Source organism: Jaculus jaculus, chromosome 3 (assembly GCF_020740685.1).
Source record: "Jaculus jaculus isolate mJacJac1 chromosome 3, mJacJac1.mat.Y.cur, whole genome shotgun sequence".
NCBI lineage: Eukaryota > Metazoa > Chordata > Mammalia > Rodentia > Dipodidae > Jaculus > Jaculus jaculus.
In genome coordinates this window covers 166,841,973-166,857,816 of record NC_059104.1, presented here as the reverse complement: position 1 = coordinate 166,857,816, position 15,844 = coordinate 166,841,973, and the positions used below count along the sequence as shown (strand labels likewise).

The 15,844-nt window shown below is 46.5% G+C and overlaps 1 protein-coding gene across 2 annotated transcripts in view; it reads left to right on the top strand.

Annotated features, from left to right (window-relative positions):
* Nucleotides 1–9,823, top strand: part of Uvrag (UV radiation resistance associated) — a 365,773-nt gene extending 355,950 nt beyond the window's left edge. For both annotated transcript variants that reach the window (XM_045145963.1, XM_004656260.3), the window contains one exon: nucleotides 8,019–9,823. In XM_045145963.1, the coding sequence (XP_045001898.1) occupies nucleotides 8,019–8,670 (652 nt within the window). In that variant the 3' untranslated portion in view covers nucleotides 8,671–9,823. The remainder of the gene's footprint in view (nucleotides 1–8,018) is intronic.
* Nucleotides 9,824–15,844: the final 6,021 nt, after the last annotated feature.

Here is a 15,844-nt window from a genome sequence, read left to right as displayed (position 1 = left end):
CCAGAAGGCGCAGAGCAATGAGGTGCCGCACCACTAAGGGAGCTGCCCATGGGGCTCTGGAGTATCACAAGTGGAAGAAGTGGAAATGGAGACCCTTCTTGGGCCTTGTTTTTCCTACCCTCTTCTCTGTTAGAGGAGACTGTAGTTTCAGGCCTGAAAACTAACAGAAACATGAAGAGAGGATGAACGTGGTGGCAAGGCTGAGGGGTGGAGGGAAGTGGGCTTGGCCATTTCACAGGTTGGACACCACAGCAAGAAACTGATGTCGCGCTTATACAGTTACTGACCATGGACCTCTGCATTTGGGTTAGGCAAATACAGGTCTCCCTTTTACAAAAGTTCTCTCGCTAAATTCATACAGAAAAATGAAACTTCGGTGATTCAGGGACAGTGCACCTCAAAGGATTCTGGGAAGTTCTTATAGCTCCTAAGCAGATGGTGGAGCAAATAAATAGTGATATTTTAAGCATTTCTACTTTGTTCAAAGCCTTCCCCACCCTGTGGCCCTGGGGAGGAGGGAAGGTAAAAGCCTATTCACTGTGGGCAGAATAAATTTGTTGATTAATTTTGTATTTCTTCTCAAACTCTCTTACCTTGCTTTGATTCTTTTTGCTGTGTTTCGGTTTGGTTTGGTTTGGTTTTCCTTTTCTTCTTTTCTTTTCTTTGAGGTAGGATCTTATGCTGCTCGGGCTGGCCTTGAACTCAGTCATGTAGCTGAGAATGGTTATGGATTCCTGATCCTTCTGTCCCGGCTTCCCACGTGCTGGGATTGGAGGTGTGCCTCACCACATCTGGCTCCTTTATATTAATCAACGTGTATTAATTGTAGCACTGACTGGATGTAAAGAAGTGAGGGGTGCGGAGGCAGGAGCCCCTGCTCTGAGTAGTGCTGTGCCTGGGAGAGAGCAGGAGAGGGCTGGAGCCGCAGGTGGTGGTCGCCCCGCTGCCAGCGCTCTGTGCACCTGTGCAAGACACAAGCCTCTGTCGGCCTTTCCATAAAATAAAAATTTTACTTCTATAGCTGATCCCAGCACTGGGAGGTGGAGGCAGGAGGATGAGGACTTAAAGGTCAAGCTTAGCTATGTAGGAAGTTTAAAACCAGCCTAGTACGTGAGACCCTGTCTCAAAACCCCATGATGATGATGATGATGATGATAGCGGCCACAACTCTAGCTGCTCCCGCCATTGGTGTGTCCCAGGCATTCTACCAAGGGTGACAGTTACAGGAAACAAAGAAGAGAGAGACATTAATCCCCTTAGCTTAGTGTCCCCAGAGAAAACAAGACCCAGAGAAGCCAAATCTAAGCCAGACCGTCTCCTTGACCTTTAAACTCCAAGGCACTTGGCCGATTCTCGTGCTAATGTGGAACAATCCTAGAAATATTTTTCTCCTTACAGCAAAGGTTTATTATTAAGTCATTTAGCAGTCTCTAATATTGGTTTGGTTATTCCACACTCTACCGAGTTTCACAAAACTATAGCCCAATAAACTTGGAAGCATGGTATCTTTGGGTTGTTGTTTTGAAATAGAATTCTTTTCATTGTAGCACTAACCCCTAGATGCAGTGTTTACAGTCTGGACCGACACCAGGCTGGGAGAGCCGGGCACCCAAGGCAGAAGGCTGAAGAACAGAAAGTGAGCTCCATCCACTTGCTCCAGACTCGGGCTCCACAGCCCCAAACCCAGGCCTCAACACACAGCCTCCCTAGCAGGGTGGGGGAGAGAAAAAGCCGCATTGATGCCATAAGGAGGGTTGTTTTGTCTTCCTCCCTCCCTTCTCTTCCTTTCCCTTTCTCTCCTTCCTTCTCACCTTCCAGTGGTGGTTCTGCAGATTGAGTCAAGAGCCTCACCCGTGAGCACTCGACCGCCGAGCTCTTCCACGGCCTCTCAGTCACTTCTGTGTGTGTGTGTGAGTGGGGGGGGTGTAAGTGGGGGGGTGAGTGTGATTGTGGGGTGTGTATGAATGTTGGGGGGAGTGTGGGGGGTGTGCACACACGTGTGGTTAGTTTTGTGTGGGTTTCGGTCTTGGCCTTCTCCATGCATCAATCTCTATAGCAGCTCTGGAGCTTCAACTCCGATCCCTCTTCTCACGAAGAGTCTGTTTCCTTACTTTCACTTTGAATAAACTTTTCCTTTGTTTGAAAAAAGAAAGAATAAAGATTCTTTAAGTTTTTCATCATAACTGATGGTTAGCTTACATAATGTACTAATTTTATTTGATAATCAAATTGTCAGTAGTAGTTAAAAATTGTTCACAATGAGTAAATCTCTAAGTTTTGAACTCTTCATTCAATGAAGCAATCATGAAACAGGACTGTGCCAGGCACAAAGAATCTTAAAACCTGAGGATTCTTTAAAAAAAAAAAAAAATCTGGTATTGCCTTTTCATTGTTACAGACAATAGTAGAGATAAAATATTCATTTTTAATTTTAGTTTACCACATATACTGAGTCCTCAATGCCTAGTGAAATATGAAAATCAAATTAAAAATTGTTTTATTAAATATCCATGCATTGTCACAGCACTTTGTTAACAAGAAAAAGTTTAGAAACTACCTAAATCTATAAAAATAAGGGAACAATTAAGTAAATTATGATATTCTATTCAGTAAAGGAGCTTTTTTGTTTTGTTTTTCTTTTATATGTTTTATTTATTTATTTGAGAGAGAAAGAGTTGCGGGGGAGAATGGACACTCCAGAGCCTCTAGCCACTGCGAACGAACTCCAGATGCATGTGCCCCTTGTGCATCTGTCTGGCTTACGTGGGTCCTGGAGAGTCAAACTGGGATCCTTTGGCTTTGCAGGCAAACACCTTAACTGCTAAACCATCTCTGCAGCCCTCTTTTTCTTTTTTTTAAAGGAGGTTTGTAAAATTATGTTTATCCAGGTATTTCATTTGTCTGTCTGTTTGCAAGCAGAGGGAGAGAGAGGAAGGAGGGAGAGAGACAAGGTGCACACCAGTTCTAGCCACTGCAAACAAAATCCAGATGCATGCATCTGGCTTTACAGGAGTCCTGGGGAATCTAACCTGGGTTGTTAGGCCCTTCAGGCAAGTGCCTTAACTGCTGAGCCATCTCTCCAGCCCTAACTAGGGGTTAACAGCAGGGTCCAGAATTATGTCTATATAAAACTGTGGGTTTTTTTCTAATTAAACACACATAAAATCAAAGTCTGAAAAGAAAATATCCATAATTAATAGCAGTGATTTGGTGGGCAGTAGACTTATAATGGATCTTTTATGTAGTTTACTTTTTAAAAATCATTTTATTATTTTTTATCAGAGAGAGAGAGAGAATATTGGCATGCCAGGGCCTCCAGCCACTGCAATCAAACTCCAGACATGTGTGCCATCTTGTGCGCATGTGTGAACTTGCACACCTGTGTCACGTCATGCACCTGGCTTATGTGGGACCTGTAGAGTCAAACATGAGTCCTTAGGCTTTGGAGGCAAGTGCCTTAACCACTAAGCCAACTCTCCAGCTCTAGTTTACTGGCTCTAAACTTTCCTGTTAGTATAAATCACTGTAACAGTTAAAAATGCATGTGTATTTACAAGACCATCATAATAGGAGGAAAAGATCATGACATCAATATAAAAGAGAGACTGGTTGAGAAGAGGAGGGCATATGATGGAGAGTGGAGTTTCAAAGGGGAAAGTGGGGGGAGGGAGGGCATTACCATGGGATATTGTTTATAATCATGAAAGTTGTTAATAAAAAATAATTTTTAAAAATGCATGTGTATTTTAATGTATATAATTCTAATGTAATCTTGTGATATTTTCATTGTTCAGAGCTCAGCTCTTAAAAATCTGGAATATAGCTAAGATACTAGATGTTAAAAAATCAATTCTGAGCAGCCAAAATTAATGTTGTAAAAATTATATAATAAAGTATATTGTGCCTTCTATCTCCTATAACTTAACACCCAGAACTCTCAGATTAGAGTGTGTCATGTATCTCTCAGGTCCTACTTCCTCTCATTTTGCACACAGTTCGTAGGACATCAGCTTTAGAAACATCTAGCAAGGGCTGCAGAGAGAACTCAGCAGGTAAAGGCATTTGCTTGCAAAGCCTGATGGCCTGGGTTTGATTTCCCAAGATGCACAAAGAAGCACATGCAACTGGAGTTTGTTTGCAGTGGCACAGGGCCTTGGTGCACCCATTTCCCTCTTTCTCTTCTGCTTGCAAATAAATAAATTTTTTTAGAGAAAAGAAAGGCCGGGCATGGTAGTACATGTCTTTAATCCCTCCCAGCTCTTGGGAGGCCAAGATAGGAGGATCGCTGTGAGTTCAAGGCCAGCCTGAGACTACATACTAAATTCCAGATCAGCCTGGGCCAGAGTGAGAATCTACCTTGAAAGACAGAAGGACATAAGAAAAGAAAAGAAAAAGGGAGGGAGGGAGAAAGGGAAGGGAAAGGGAGGGGAGGCACTGTTAGCAGTAGTTCTGACCCAGCCACAGGGGAGACATCAGAACAGCTCCAACCCTGAGCATCTGAAGCTGCTGGAAACCATGTAGACTCCTTACTGAGTCACTGCTTAGTAAAACATGTCCTTTTTGGGCTTTCGAAAATTACAAGCCTTCAATTTAAAAAAAAAAAAAATTTAAAGGTTTTTATCTCATGTAGCTAAAAATGAGAAAAGAGAAAAACAAAATATAGTGATAGAGTTATAAACAGATATGTAGACTTTTTATTGTTGATCAAAAATAACTCATGTGAGGGCTGGAAAGATGGCTTAACAGTTAAGTTACTTGCTTGCAAAGCCAAAGGACCCAGGTTCAATTCCCCATGACCCCACATAAGCCAGATGCACTAAGTGGCACATGTGTCTGGAGTTTGTTTGCAGCAGCGGGAGGCCCCCATTTGTTCTCTCTCTCTCTCTCTCTCTCTTCTTCTCTCCCTCCCTCCCCTTTCCTCCCCCTCTCTTTCTGATATAAATAAATAAAATATTAAAAAGTAATTTATTCAAGACAGGTTCTCATTATGTAGCCCAGGTTGGCTCAGTCTGCTGAATACTTGGCTTATAGGCCTATGACACTATGTCTAGCTAAAATAATTCAATTTCTTATCATTTTTTTTTTTTTTAAGCAAAGTCTTAGACTGGCCTCAAACTCGCCATGTAGCTAAGGCTGACCTCAAACTGATCCTGGTGCCTCCACCTCAGTCATTATGCCCGGCTTCATATTCTTACCATTCTCCCCCTCCACCACTGCCTTTGGGGTGTAAGGGTGTGGGGGGGGCACACACGTAGCACGGTGTGCATGTGAGGGTCAGAGGACAGCGTGTGGTGCCGATGCTCTCCTCCCACCGCGTTTCAGGATGTCAGGTAGGGTCTCTTATTGCTGACTGCTGCAGACACCAGGCTCGCTGGCCCGCAAGCTTCCAGGAGAATCTCCTGTCTCCACCTCCCCTCTCGCCACAAGCATGCTGGGGTGACAGGCACTGGTGCTGCAGGGTCTGCCTTTTCTGTGGGTCCTGGGGATCCAAGCTCAGGCACTCAAGGCATGCATGGCAAGGGCTTCATCCACTACGCCACCTCCCCAGCCACTTTTTTTTTTTTTTTTTTTTTTTTTTTTTGCCATTCTTCAGGGAGAATGTTTTACTTCAAATAGTCCAGTTTTTACCTAACACTCTCATTACCTGGCATTTCAATTCAAGGTATCCAGTATCCAGAGTAGAATGTCTCAAAGTAAGGATGCCAGAAAAAAAATAAGTAAACAAATAAAAAGGCACACTCTTCAGTTTCAGAGCCTGAGAAGCCATCCATGGGGCAACGAGTGCTGCTCGGTGGGCCAGTGAGAAGGCCCTGGCAGTGGCAGTGAGCTTCCGTGTGCCATTTCCGTATCTGCATGGTGCCGGTTGAGTTCAGAACATGGTAGCCAGCGTCAGACTGTTTCCACTGTGACGATGACCTTGAAGAACCCACGTGATCCCCACCAGCCTGCCTTCTCCGTAGACGGGGCAGAGGCGGGGCTTCCACTACCTTGAGAATAGCAGAGATGCGCAGAAAATGGTCATTTCTTTCCCATTGTAGTTAGCGTGTGACAAGAGCTCTCTGGGGGCGGGGGGTGGCGGGGACTGCACCCTTCACAGCCAGGAGCCTCTTGCACCTAGCAACCTCTCCCTCAGGGTTCCAGCAAGTTCTGTGGCTTCCTGGTTCCTGGGCTGGTCCGAGTAGACTGGCTGTGGAGTACTTCACACTGGGTTTGCTTGCCTCATCAGCCTGCAGCTCCGTTTAGAAAGCACACTGAGCAAGTGGGAGAGGAAAATTAGCGAGGACGACAAAAAAGTGTACAGCAAACCCCACTGCTGTGAGCTTTGACCACATACTAACTGAAAACCTAGATTAAGGCCAGCCGATCTTACTCGGTTTTCTTCTGTTTTTCTTAAGAACTAAAAATGGTAATTTACTGGTCTGCTTGCCCAGTGTGATGTGCACCCCCGGGGATCACCCCAATTATGAAACTCTGCTGACACCACTACTTAGAGCTGAGTGAGCAGGCTGCCAGGCCCATGGGTGGGAAGCCTGGCGAACACCTTTTCTCAAGGACAGTCACCCTGGCTGGCCTGTCTCAGACCACGGTGTGATCCAGCACCAGAAGGCCGGCTGACACGAGGCCACAGAGGGCTGACTCCGTGGCTTGTGACTGCCCAGACAGATAGAAAGGAGCCCTCCTGAGATCGTAATTTGAAAATAGTACTCCTAGAGTAATTATGGGCGTCTTTCTCCTGCAAGGTTGGAAGCCTCTTGGAGGCAGGGCCTGCTGGGCCTTGAATGTGCCTCCCTCCCCGAGGCCTACCACAGGTGGAAGCTGCTTGTCGAGGGCACTGTTTCCAGTCCTGCCTCCTCTCCTGCACAGCTGTTGCCCTTTTCAAGCCTCCTAACTTCTCCGTGTGTTTTGTCATCTGAAGGACACACGTCAGAACTTCCCTGTGCCTCTCCACTCGATCTGTTGATACAGTCGTATTGGAACTAATTTGATCCACAGATGATGACATCTAGAACTGCAGTCAACCCTGGTGGCTTTGCTAGCACGTGTAGAATACAATCATCATCCCCAGGGTTTGGATGCTGTGTTTCCATGAACTGATGATTATTTATTATTTCAGACTGAAGTGTAATCATGCATGCCCCTGCTTCCTTGACAAGGGACCAAGTGAAATGATAAATGTGAAATTACTTCAAAACCTATAAAGCTAAATAGTGATTATTATTGCTGGCTCAAAGACGTCTTCCCAAGAAGTAACTCAGGCTCAAGACTAAGTATTATAAAACATGTGTGTGGCTACCATTAAAAGTCATTTCTCGTGTTAATTTTTCATTTGACAAAAAAAGTCTCTTTGACCATGCCAATTCTCTAATGCAGGGTGACTGGTATTGGGTGCTAGAAAGGCTATCTATCTAGGGCCATATACCCCTGAACACACCTGATTTCATCAGACTTTGGAAGTTAAGCAGGGTCAGACCTGGTTAGTACTTGGATGAGAGAGAGGGAGACAGGTTGTTGATCAGCAGGTCATAAGTCTGAAACCTTGTCACTGCCTCCCTGAGTCACAGAGGGAACATCATTTAACCTCCCAGCCAAGTGAGGCTGAGTGCTTTACACAGATAAGATAGGAGGGAATATTCAAAGTAAAAATGAGAATCAAAAGGACCTATGGATGTTTGCAGTATTAAGTTGCGTCCTTCACTTGTTTTTCTTGCTAGATCTGGTCCATCCAGTTAGTTCAGCTTTTCCCTAAGTGACATGGCTTCTGTCCGCCATCCTATGCCGAACATGCCTATCTTAAATATACTGCATAAATCTGTGTGCTTGAAGGAAGTTCCCATAGCTGGACCCATAATGCCTCGTGTTGCTTCTTGCATTCAAACACTGTAATAACTACTAAGTTTGGTTGTTTTCTTGAGGGTTTTCTCGGACTTAAAAAGTGCCACTTCCTATCTCTGGACCCAGAAGACGTAAGCTCAGTTCCAAAGCAGAAGGTAACTTTGTCATTTCTGTTTTTCTTCTAGCGACAGACATCACACCTCCAGTGCCATCCCTGTTCCAAAGAGACAGAGCTCTGGACTTGGGGGTGCAGATAGAGGCTTCTTGGAGGCAGTCCCTTCACCAGACCAAGGACATCGGAAACGGGCCAGCTCAGAGGACGAGAGACTCCAGTATAAAACTCCTCCGCCCAGCTACAGCTCAGCGTCAGCACAGCCAGGGACCGCCAAGCCCTCAGGGGGAGAGACGGACAGGAAGGCCACCTCTCTGTCCTCCTCCCTGGACACCTCCTTGGACTTTTCCAAAGAAAACAAGAAGACAGGCGCGGACGTGGGTGACAGTGTGAATGGAGGCCATGTGAGCATGGGGACTAGCCAAGAACGAGGAGAGGCCCTGCCTGGGCACCCCGCCACGGTGAATGGCACCGTACTGCCCAGCGAGCAGGCTGAGCTCTGCTGTGCTGTGGAGCAAGCCGAAGAAATCATCGGGCTGGAAGCCACAGGCTTCACGGCCGGTGACCAGCTTGAAGCGCTCAGCGGCATCCCGGTGGACAGCGCCGTGGCGGTGGAGGGCGACGAGCAGGTGCTGGGGGAGTTCGAAGAGTTCTCCCGGAGGATCTACGCCCTGAACGAGAACGTGTCCAGCTTCCGCCGGCCCCGCAGGAGTTCTGAGAAGTGACGCGGGCAGGCGGGCAGCGGGACCGGGGCAGAACCACTGCCCTCCGTGAGCTAGAGCTGCGCGCCAGCCTTTTAGTAATTATCACGCAGAACGATTACGAGCAGAGGATACTCCTCGGCAAAGCTGACTCTGGGAATAGAAGAGGGACTCGGGATCATTGGGTATCAGTGGGCCAGACAAAGTGAGATTTTGCTTTCAAGATTTGCTTTTCAGGCCTGGTGATTGTTTGAAGGCAGAGTGACCCTCTAGTTGAAAGAGCTCAAGTCATCTTGCAGGCATTTATGCTTTCTGTTCACGCCTCTGCTGTCCTCGGAGGGAAGATGATAATGTATAAGTAATGTAATGAACTCACTTTTAGTTTATCATAAGCATTTGCCCTCACCATAGTTTATAAAAAACATGCAAAATGGAATGTTCAGAAATAGCCTCCTGCCATTTCCTGAAGGGTCTGTGCCCATCTGTTAGCTTCTTGACCAAGAAGCACAGTGGTGGTCTTGGACCCGGGCCTTTGATCCCCAAGTGCCACAGTCAACGTGTAGACCCCACTGTTGCCCTGCGTCCACAGGGCTGGCCATGCATCCTGGAAACGACGGTGGCATACCCACTGGTCTACAACCAGTAGTCAGCTAGCGGCCACCCCTGACCTAGCTCCTGAATCAGATGCACAACTTGCCTCTGCTGGATCCCAGAAGACCCTCAGGAACCCCACAGTTACCATGGATAGATAACATCCAGTTCCTTTTGGGGGCAGATGCTGCACTCCAAATTTGAGCATGCTTTCTGGCAGCATACTCACCAAACAAAAACCTCTAGGTGTGAATCCCATGTTAATTTTTTACGTTTGAGTCAAAAGGAAGGCTTTTTACATGTATGTAGCAAGTCAGGCTGTCCAATATGCAAACTGTAAGGAGTTGAGATCATCGGATTAAGAGACTAGGTAAAGCATAGACTATTGGTATGTGTGCAATTTCATAATATTAAATTATGTTTTTTGAAGTCCACTTGTCATTCCTGAATTCTGAAGTCATTTGCTGTTGCTTTCTCCATTATGTATCCATGGACATTGCCTCAGGGTTGCAAGCTCTTTAAGGAAAATTTATCCACATATCCATGTATTGTATAGAAGAATAAACATTGAATTTACTTCACCTGACCTGATTGTTTTTCCCAGCTTTGAAGTCCCTCTTAAACCTACATTTTATGTTATGTTACAACAAGATTAGCCTGAACAAAAGCCGTGGCTCATGCTCTTGACCCTGTTTGCATTTACACACTGTGTATAGCAACATGCTTACTTCACAGGTGTTCTCCTATGTAGCAGTATTGGTCCCACACAGTAACTTAACTCATGATTTCATAATCATGTCCATATTACGTCCAGGCATTCCTGGGTTCAGCTTTATTTGGCAGCTGCGTTGCTCAGTAGACTTCCTTGTTATTTCTGCACAATGAACTCGGGGTTACCGCACAGCAGTCAGACCCAACTCTCATGCGACTAGAGCTTTAATTTACTAATTTCTCATGAAGAACTGGGGCTACTTGACACCTGGAGTGGAAGTTTCTTTGCAGGGTACTCTCGTTGCTCTATCTTGGATACAGACAGGTTCCTCCGGGGAGGTGAAATATCTAAAAGAAAATGTTTGGAGGTCACTGGCAGTAGTGGAGTGGAAGGTAATGTGTGCTCTTGGGTAAGGGAGTGGACTGTAAGCTTCGTGCAGACACAAATGGCAAACTCGGTCCGTTCTGTCATAAGCACCCAGCCTAGCTCTGGCACCCCCAAGCGGCCTGCAGCACCTGACCAGTGTTCATCTCAGGGTCCACACAGCCAGGTAGAACTCCGGGCTCGAACTCCTGCCTCAGCCGCTGTCCTGTAGAGCCCGGAGTTGGGGCTTCTCCCTCACACGACACAGAAGGAGCCTTCTTTCATATGGCATCACGTTGCCCAAACCCTGTCAGTAGCTGCCCACACTTGGGCATGACCCATAGTGCCCAGTGATGCATGCACTACCAATGTTTAGGCCTGGGTTTTGCATTCGCCTTTCTTTGATATCTGCCATATCTCTCAGGACCCGAGTAGGACATACAATATTAAAAGCCTCCAGAGCTACACAGTTCATTTTGCCTCTGTTTAAAGTGGCCGAGACCAAAATGCAAGACAAAATGAGTGGCTGTCTATCTCCTAATCTTTTAAATTAGTCTTGTAAATCACTTAAAAATTAAAATTCAAGCCCGGCATGGTGACTCATGCCTGTAATCCCAGCACTCAGGAGGCAGAGGTAGGAGGATCGCCGTGAGTTCGAGGCCACCCTGAGACTACATAGTGAATTCCAGGTCAGCCTTGGCTAGAGTGAGACCCTACCTCAAAAAACCAAAAAAAAAAAAAAAAAATTAATAATATTAAATGAAATTTGCTGGTAAGAGGAAATGGAAACGTATCACTCTCCTTTTCTGAGCTGCTAAGAGCCCTTTCTGTGTTCGTATGGTTGAGACCTTTTTAATAGCCACCAAATATTATCAAATGAATATTTGCTTGTATTATTCTCTTCCCACTTCCCTTTGCCTACTTTAGAAATTCCAGAGACTTTTTTCCCTCCCAGAATATTAGTGTTGGAAGTTTATACCCAGCTATATTTTTTTTTAGCAGTTCTAATGGTGCCCATTTATCCTGACCTCACTGGCTATTTAAATAATTTTTAAACCACCACCAATAACAAATGGCATGTGAAACTGGCCTGTTGGTAACTGGAAGAAAACTTAGCATCTGTATTTATAAAATAAAATTGATTAGTATTTATTTTGAGTTAAAAGCGTATGTTATTTCCCTGCTACGTCTGAGTCCTGTCTTCATTGTTTCAAAGTGCATATGAAGCCGGGTTAGTGATGAAATCTTGTTCTTACGCAGCCACTGAGTGCTCTGGAGTACACACTGTGAGCACGTGTCCATGCGTGGGACTGAACTAAACATGGAGATCACTAAGTCTTGACCAATGTCACAGTGTCTGGTAGCAGGGGGAGGGGGCATGGCCATATTGACAATCATAACTAATGTAATAACTCCACAATGGAGATGCATTTCCTGTAATAGGAAGACAAGGAAGCTGTTTTCACTGGTGGAGGCTGTGTGGCTGAAAGAGATGTAGGATCTGTCATGATGGAGGGTACAGCATGGGCAGGGACCAACCCGGAGACCCAGCAGAGCCTTGTGCATATGTGTTTGGAAAGCAGCAAGGAATTGGGTGGGTTTAAAAAAAAAAAAAATACATGTTTGCTGAGCGTGGTGGCTCACGCCTTTAATCCCAGCACTCAGGAGGCAGAGGTAGGAGGATTGCCATGAGTTCAAGGTCACCCTGAGATGACAGAGTTAATTCCAGGTCAGCCTGGACCAAAAATAAAAAAATACATGTTTACTTGAGAGAGAACGGGTGTGCCAGAGCCTCTAGCCGCTGCAAACGAACCCCTGACGCGTGGTCCACCTTGTGCATTTGGTTTACATGGGTCCCGAGGAATCAAACCTTAGTCCTTAGGCTTCACAGACCAACACCTTAACCACTAAGCCATCTCTCCAGCCCAGCAGCAGGCTGCTGCAAAGGACCTTCCTAGAGTGTTTAAAGCAGAGTCACGGGGCTTGGGAAATGACTGTTGGGAAAGTGCTCGCCCTTTCAGCACAGTGACCGGAGTTCAATCCTTAGAACCCATTTTTTTAAAAAGGGGGTGGCGTGTGCTTGTAAGCTCAGCACTGGGGAGGCAAAAATGGGCAGATACCTGGGCCCACTGCGCAGCATGTCTAGCCTACTTCAGTGAGTAAGTTCCAGCACCATGGGAGACCTTGTTTCAAAGAGATGGACAAAATCACATCCAAGGTTGTCTTCTGGCCATGCACGCACACGCGCGCGCACACACACACACCCGCAGAGAAGCAACTCAGTTAAACCATTAGAGTCATAACTAGCAGCCACTTGAGACGGATTCTAGTGATGCTGGCTTGGGTCCAGCTACTCCTCTTTCCTTTTTTCTCTGTGAAAAAGAAATTATCCCGTAGGCCGGTGTCCTCAGTGCGTTTGCTGTGGTACACAGCAGTGGCCTCTTAGAAATACATTCCATGGGCTGGAGAGATGGCTTAGCAGTTAAGCACTTGCCTGTGAAGCCTAAGGACCCCGGTTCGAGGCTCGGTTCCCCAGGTCCCACGTTAGCCAGATGCACAAGGGGGCACACGCGTCTGGAGTTGGTTTGCAGTGGCTGGAAGCCCTGGCATGCCCATTCTTTCTCTCTCCCTCTATCTGTCTTTCTCTCTGTGTCTGTCACTCTCAAGTAAATAAAAAATGAACAAAAAATATTAAAAAAAAAAAAAAGAAATACATTCCATGGGGGCTGGAGCGATGGCTTAGCAGTTAAAGCACTTGCCTGCAAAGCCTAACAACCCAGGTTCAGTTCCCCAGTACCCATATAAAACCAGATGCACAAAGTGGCACATGTATCGGGAGTTTACTTGCAGCAGCTACAGGCCCTGGCATGCCCATTTTCTCTCTCTCTGTCTCTCTTTCTCTGTCTCATCTTGTAAATAAATAAATAAAATATTTTTTTTAAATGTGGGCTGGAGAGATGGCTTAGTGATTAAGGCATTGGCCTGCAAAAGACTCAGATCTAATTCCCCAGGACCCACGTAAACCAGATGCACAAGGTGGTGCGTGCTTCTGGAGGTTGTTTGCAGCAGCTGGATACCCTGGTGTACCCTATCTCTTTCTCTGAAATAAATAAAAATAAAATACTTTTAAAAATAAAAATAACAGGCTGAAGAGATGGCTTAGTGGTTAAGACACTTGGCTACAAAGCCAAAGGACCCAGGTTCTATTCCCCAGGACCCACATTAGCCAAATGGACAAGGTGGCACATGTGTCTGGAGTTCGTTTGTAGTGGCTGGAAGCCCTGGTGTGCCCATTCTCTCTCTCTCTCTCTCACTGTGCCTCTTTCCTTCTCTCAAATAAACAAATAAAAATAAGTTTTTTTAAAAATAAATAAATAAAAGTAAGCCAGGCAGGGTGACACACGCCTTTAATCCCAACACTCAGTGAGGCAGAGGTAGGAGGATCGCCGTGAGCTCAAGGCCACCCTGAGAATACAGAGTGAATTCCAGGTCAGCGTGGGCTAGAGTGAGACCCTACCTCAAAAAACCAAAAATTAATAATAAATAAATAAATAATAGAGAAATGTATCCCATGGGTTCGTGTCCCCAGTGTGCTTGCTGTGGGACAGAGCAGTGGCCTTTTCTCTTCAGAAGCTGAGTTCCCAGTGCCCTGCCAGGCAGCCGGTCACTTCTCTGCCACTGCTGCCTTGAAGCCATGACCCCTGTCAAGTCATCAAACATTTACGGACCTCTGCTTGGTTAATCTATAAAAAACTTGGAGAATCCTGTCCCTAACCGGCCACGTGGGTATGGCGCGCCTTCGTGTGGTGGGACGCCACTTTACAGTGACAGTAAGGCTGCCTGAGGCCTGCCATCCTGTTGTGACGCTGGCACTGTCACCTGCTATGAATCAGGCTCCTGATCGGTGAGGTAGGGAATGTCACCCCACCCGGGGCTGACAGTGTTAGGCCAGATAAACATGGTGTGTGCACACGCATGTGCAGAGGCCAGAAGAGGATGCCATGTCCTCTTGTAGTGCTCCGCTGTTTCCTTGGGACAGTCTCTCGCTCATCCTGGGGCTCTCCATTGTCCAGTTAGACTAGGTGACCAACTGGCCCCGGTGACCGTTCTGCCTCTGCTGATGTTCCAGATGTGCGCAGCCGTGCCTGGCTTTTTACGTGCGTGCCAGGGATTGAACCCAAACACTGCTGAGCCCTCTCCTAAGGCCACATGGCCACTTTAATGAAAGCACTCAGTGCCCTTCCAAACACCGTATATGTACGCTGGCAGGAAGGAGTTGGTCATTCATCATGGATGCCCTGCAGCTGCATCGAGCTTTGGAGATCCTCTTAGACACACCACATACCACTGAGTTCCAGCAAGTCTGTTTTCAGGTGCACTGGTGAGTGGGACGCGGTGCCGCCGCGAGGCTAAGGTGCTTCATGCTCCCGGTTCACACCTGACCAGGTGAGCTGCTCCAGGCCCTTAGCTGCAGTGTTCAGCCCAGCTGCTGGCGGCTCATCCTGCTGAACCGGTGCCCAGAGCTCTGCATGTATTTGAAGTATATCGCTTTCTTTTTTTCTTTTTTCTTTTTTTCCTTGTAGCACATCTAATTACAGTTTTGTAGGTAGACAGCTCAGCCTTGTGGATTTAAAATGAATGAAAAACGCAGGCCTCTCATAACATCTAATGTATGATCATTTGGTAGAGCCTGGGAGTGTGGGCGATCCGGAGAAAGTGGCCATGCAGCCGCACAAAGATGAGAAAGCCAGCCACGTGGTGAGAGGGCAGTCAATGAGCCCCAGGTAGAACTCCACGGGAGTCTTCAGTCCCCATCAAATTACAGCAGCAAGTCGGAGGTGGAGTGGACACCAGGACCCTACACAAAGAGAAGCCTGCGGCCTGATAGAGGACCACAGATCCCCAACCCTGTGCAGCTAGCTGCTCCCTGGCTGTGACTTGGGCAAGGCTCTTGCCCTCTCAGAGTCATGCGCTCCCCTGTAGAGTGACATGAGTCCCCTGCTCCGGTTTCCCTTTGAGCCTGACAGAGGCTTCTCCTCGGGCAATGGGAGCAAATGTGTACCGACCCCTCAGAATCCATCTCCTATTGCTCAGGGGCACAGAGCATGAGAGAGTGGGAGAGGACTCTGGCGTGTCATTCTGCCTGCTTTTGAGAAACTGGAACCTAGTCGTTTAATGAAAGCCTATTTCACAATAGTGTTTGTAGGTACCAGAATAGCCATCACCCTGCCACCTACTTAAAATCCTTGAGATAGGAAGAATATATATATATATGTATGTATGTATGTATGTGTATATACACACACACATACACACACATATACATACATATACTTAAAAAATCAGCTTGGGATGGGGAGTGTGGCTCAGTGGTAGAGCACCTGCTGAGCATGCATGAGGCTCTATGCTTGATTCCTCTCTCTCTCTCTCACACCGAGGAATCAGCTGATGTTACTATTCCTGAGGATGGACCTCAAATATCAGGTAAAGAACACATGAATTTTAGTTTGACAAGAAAATGGATAAAATAGT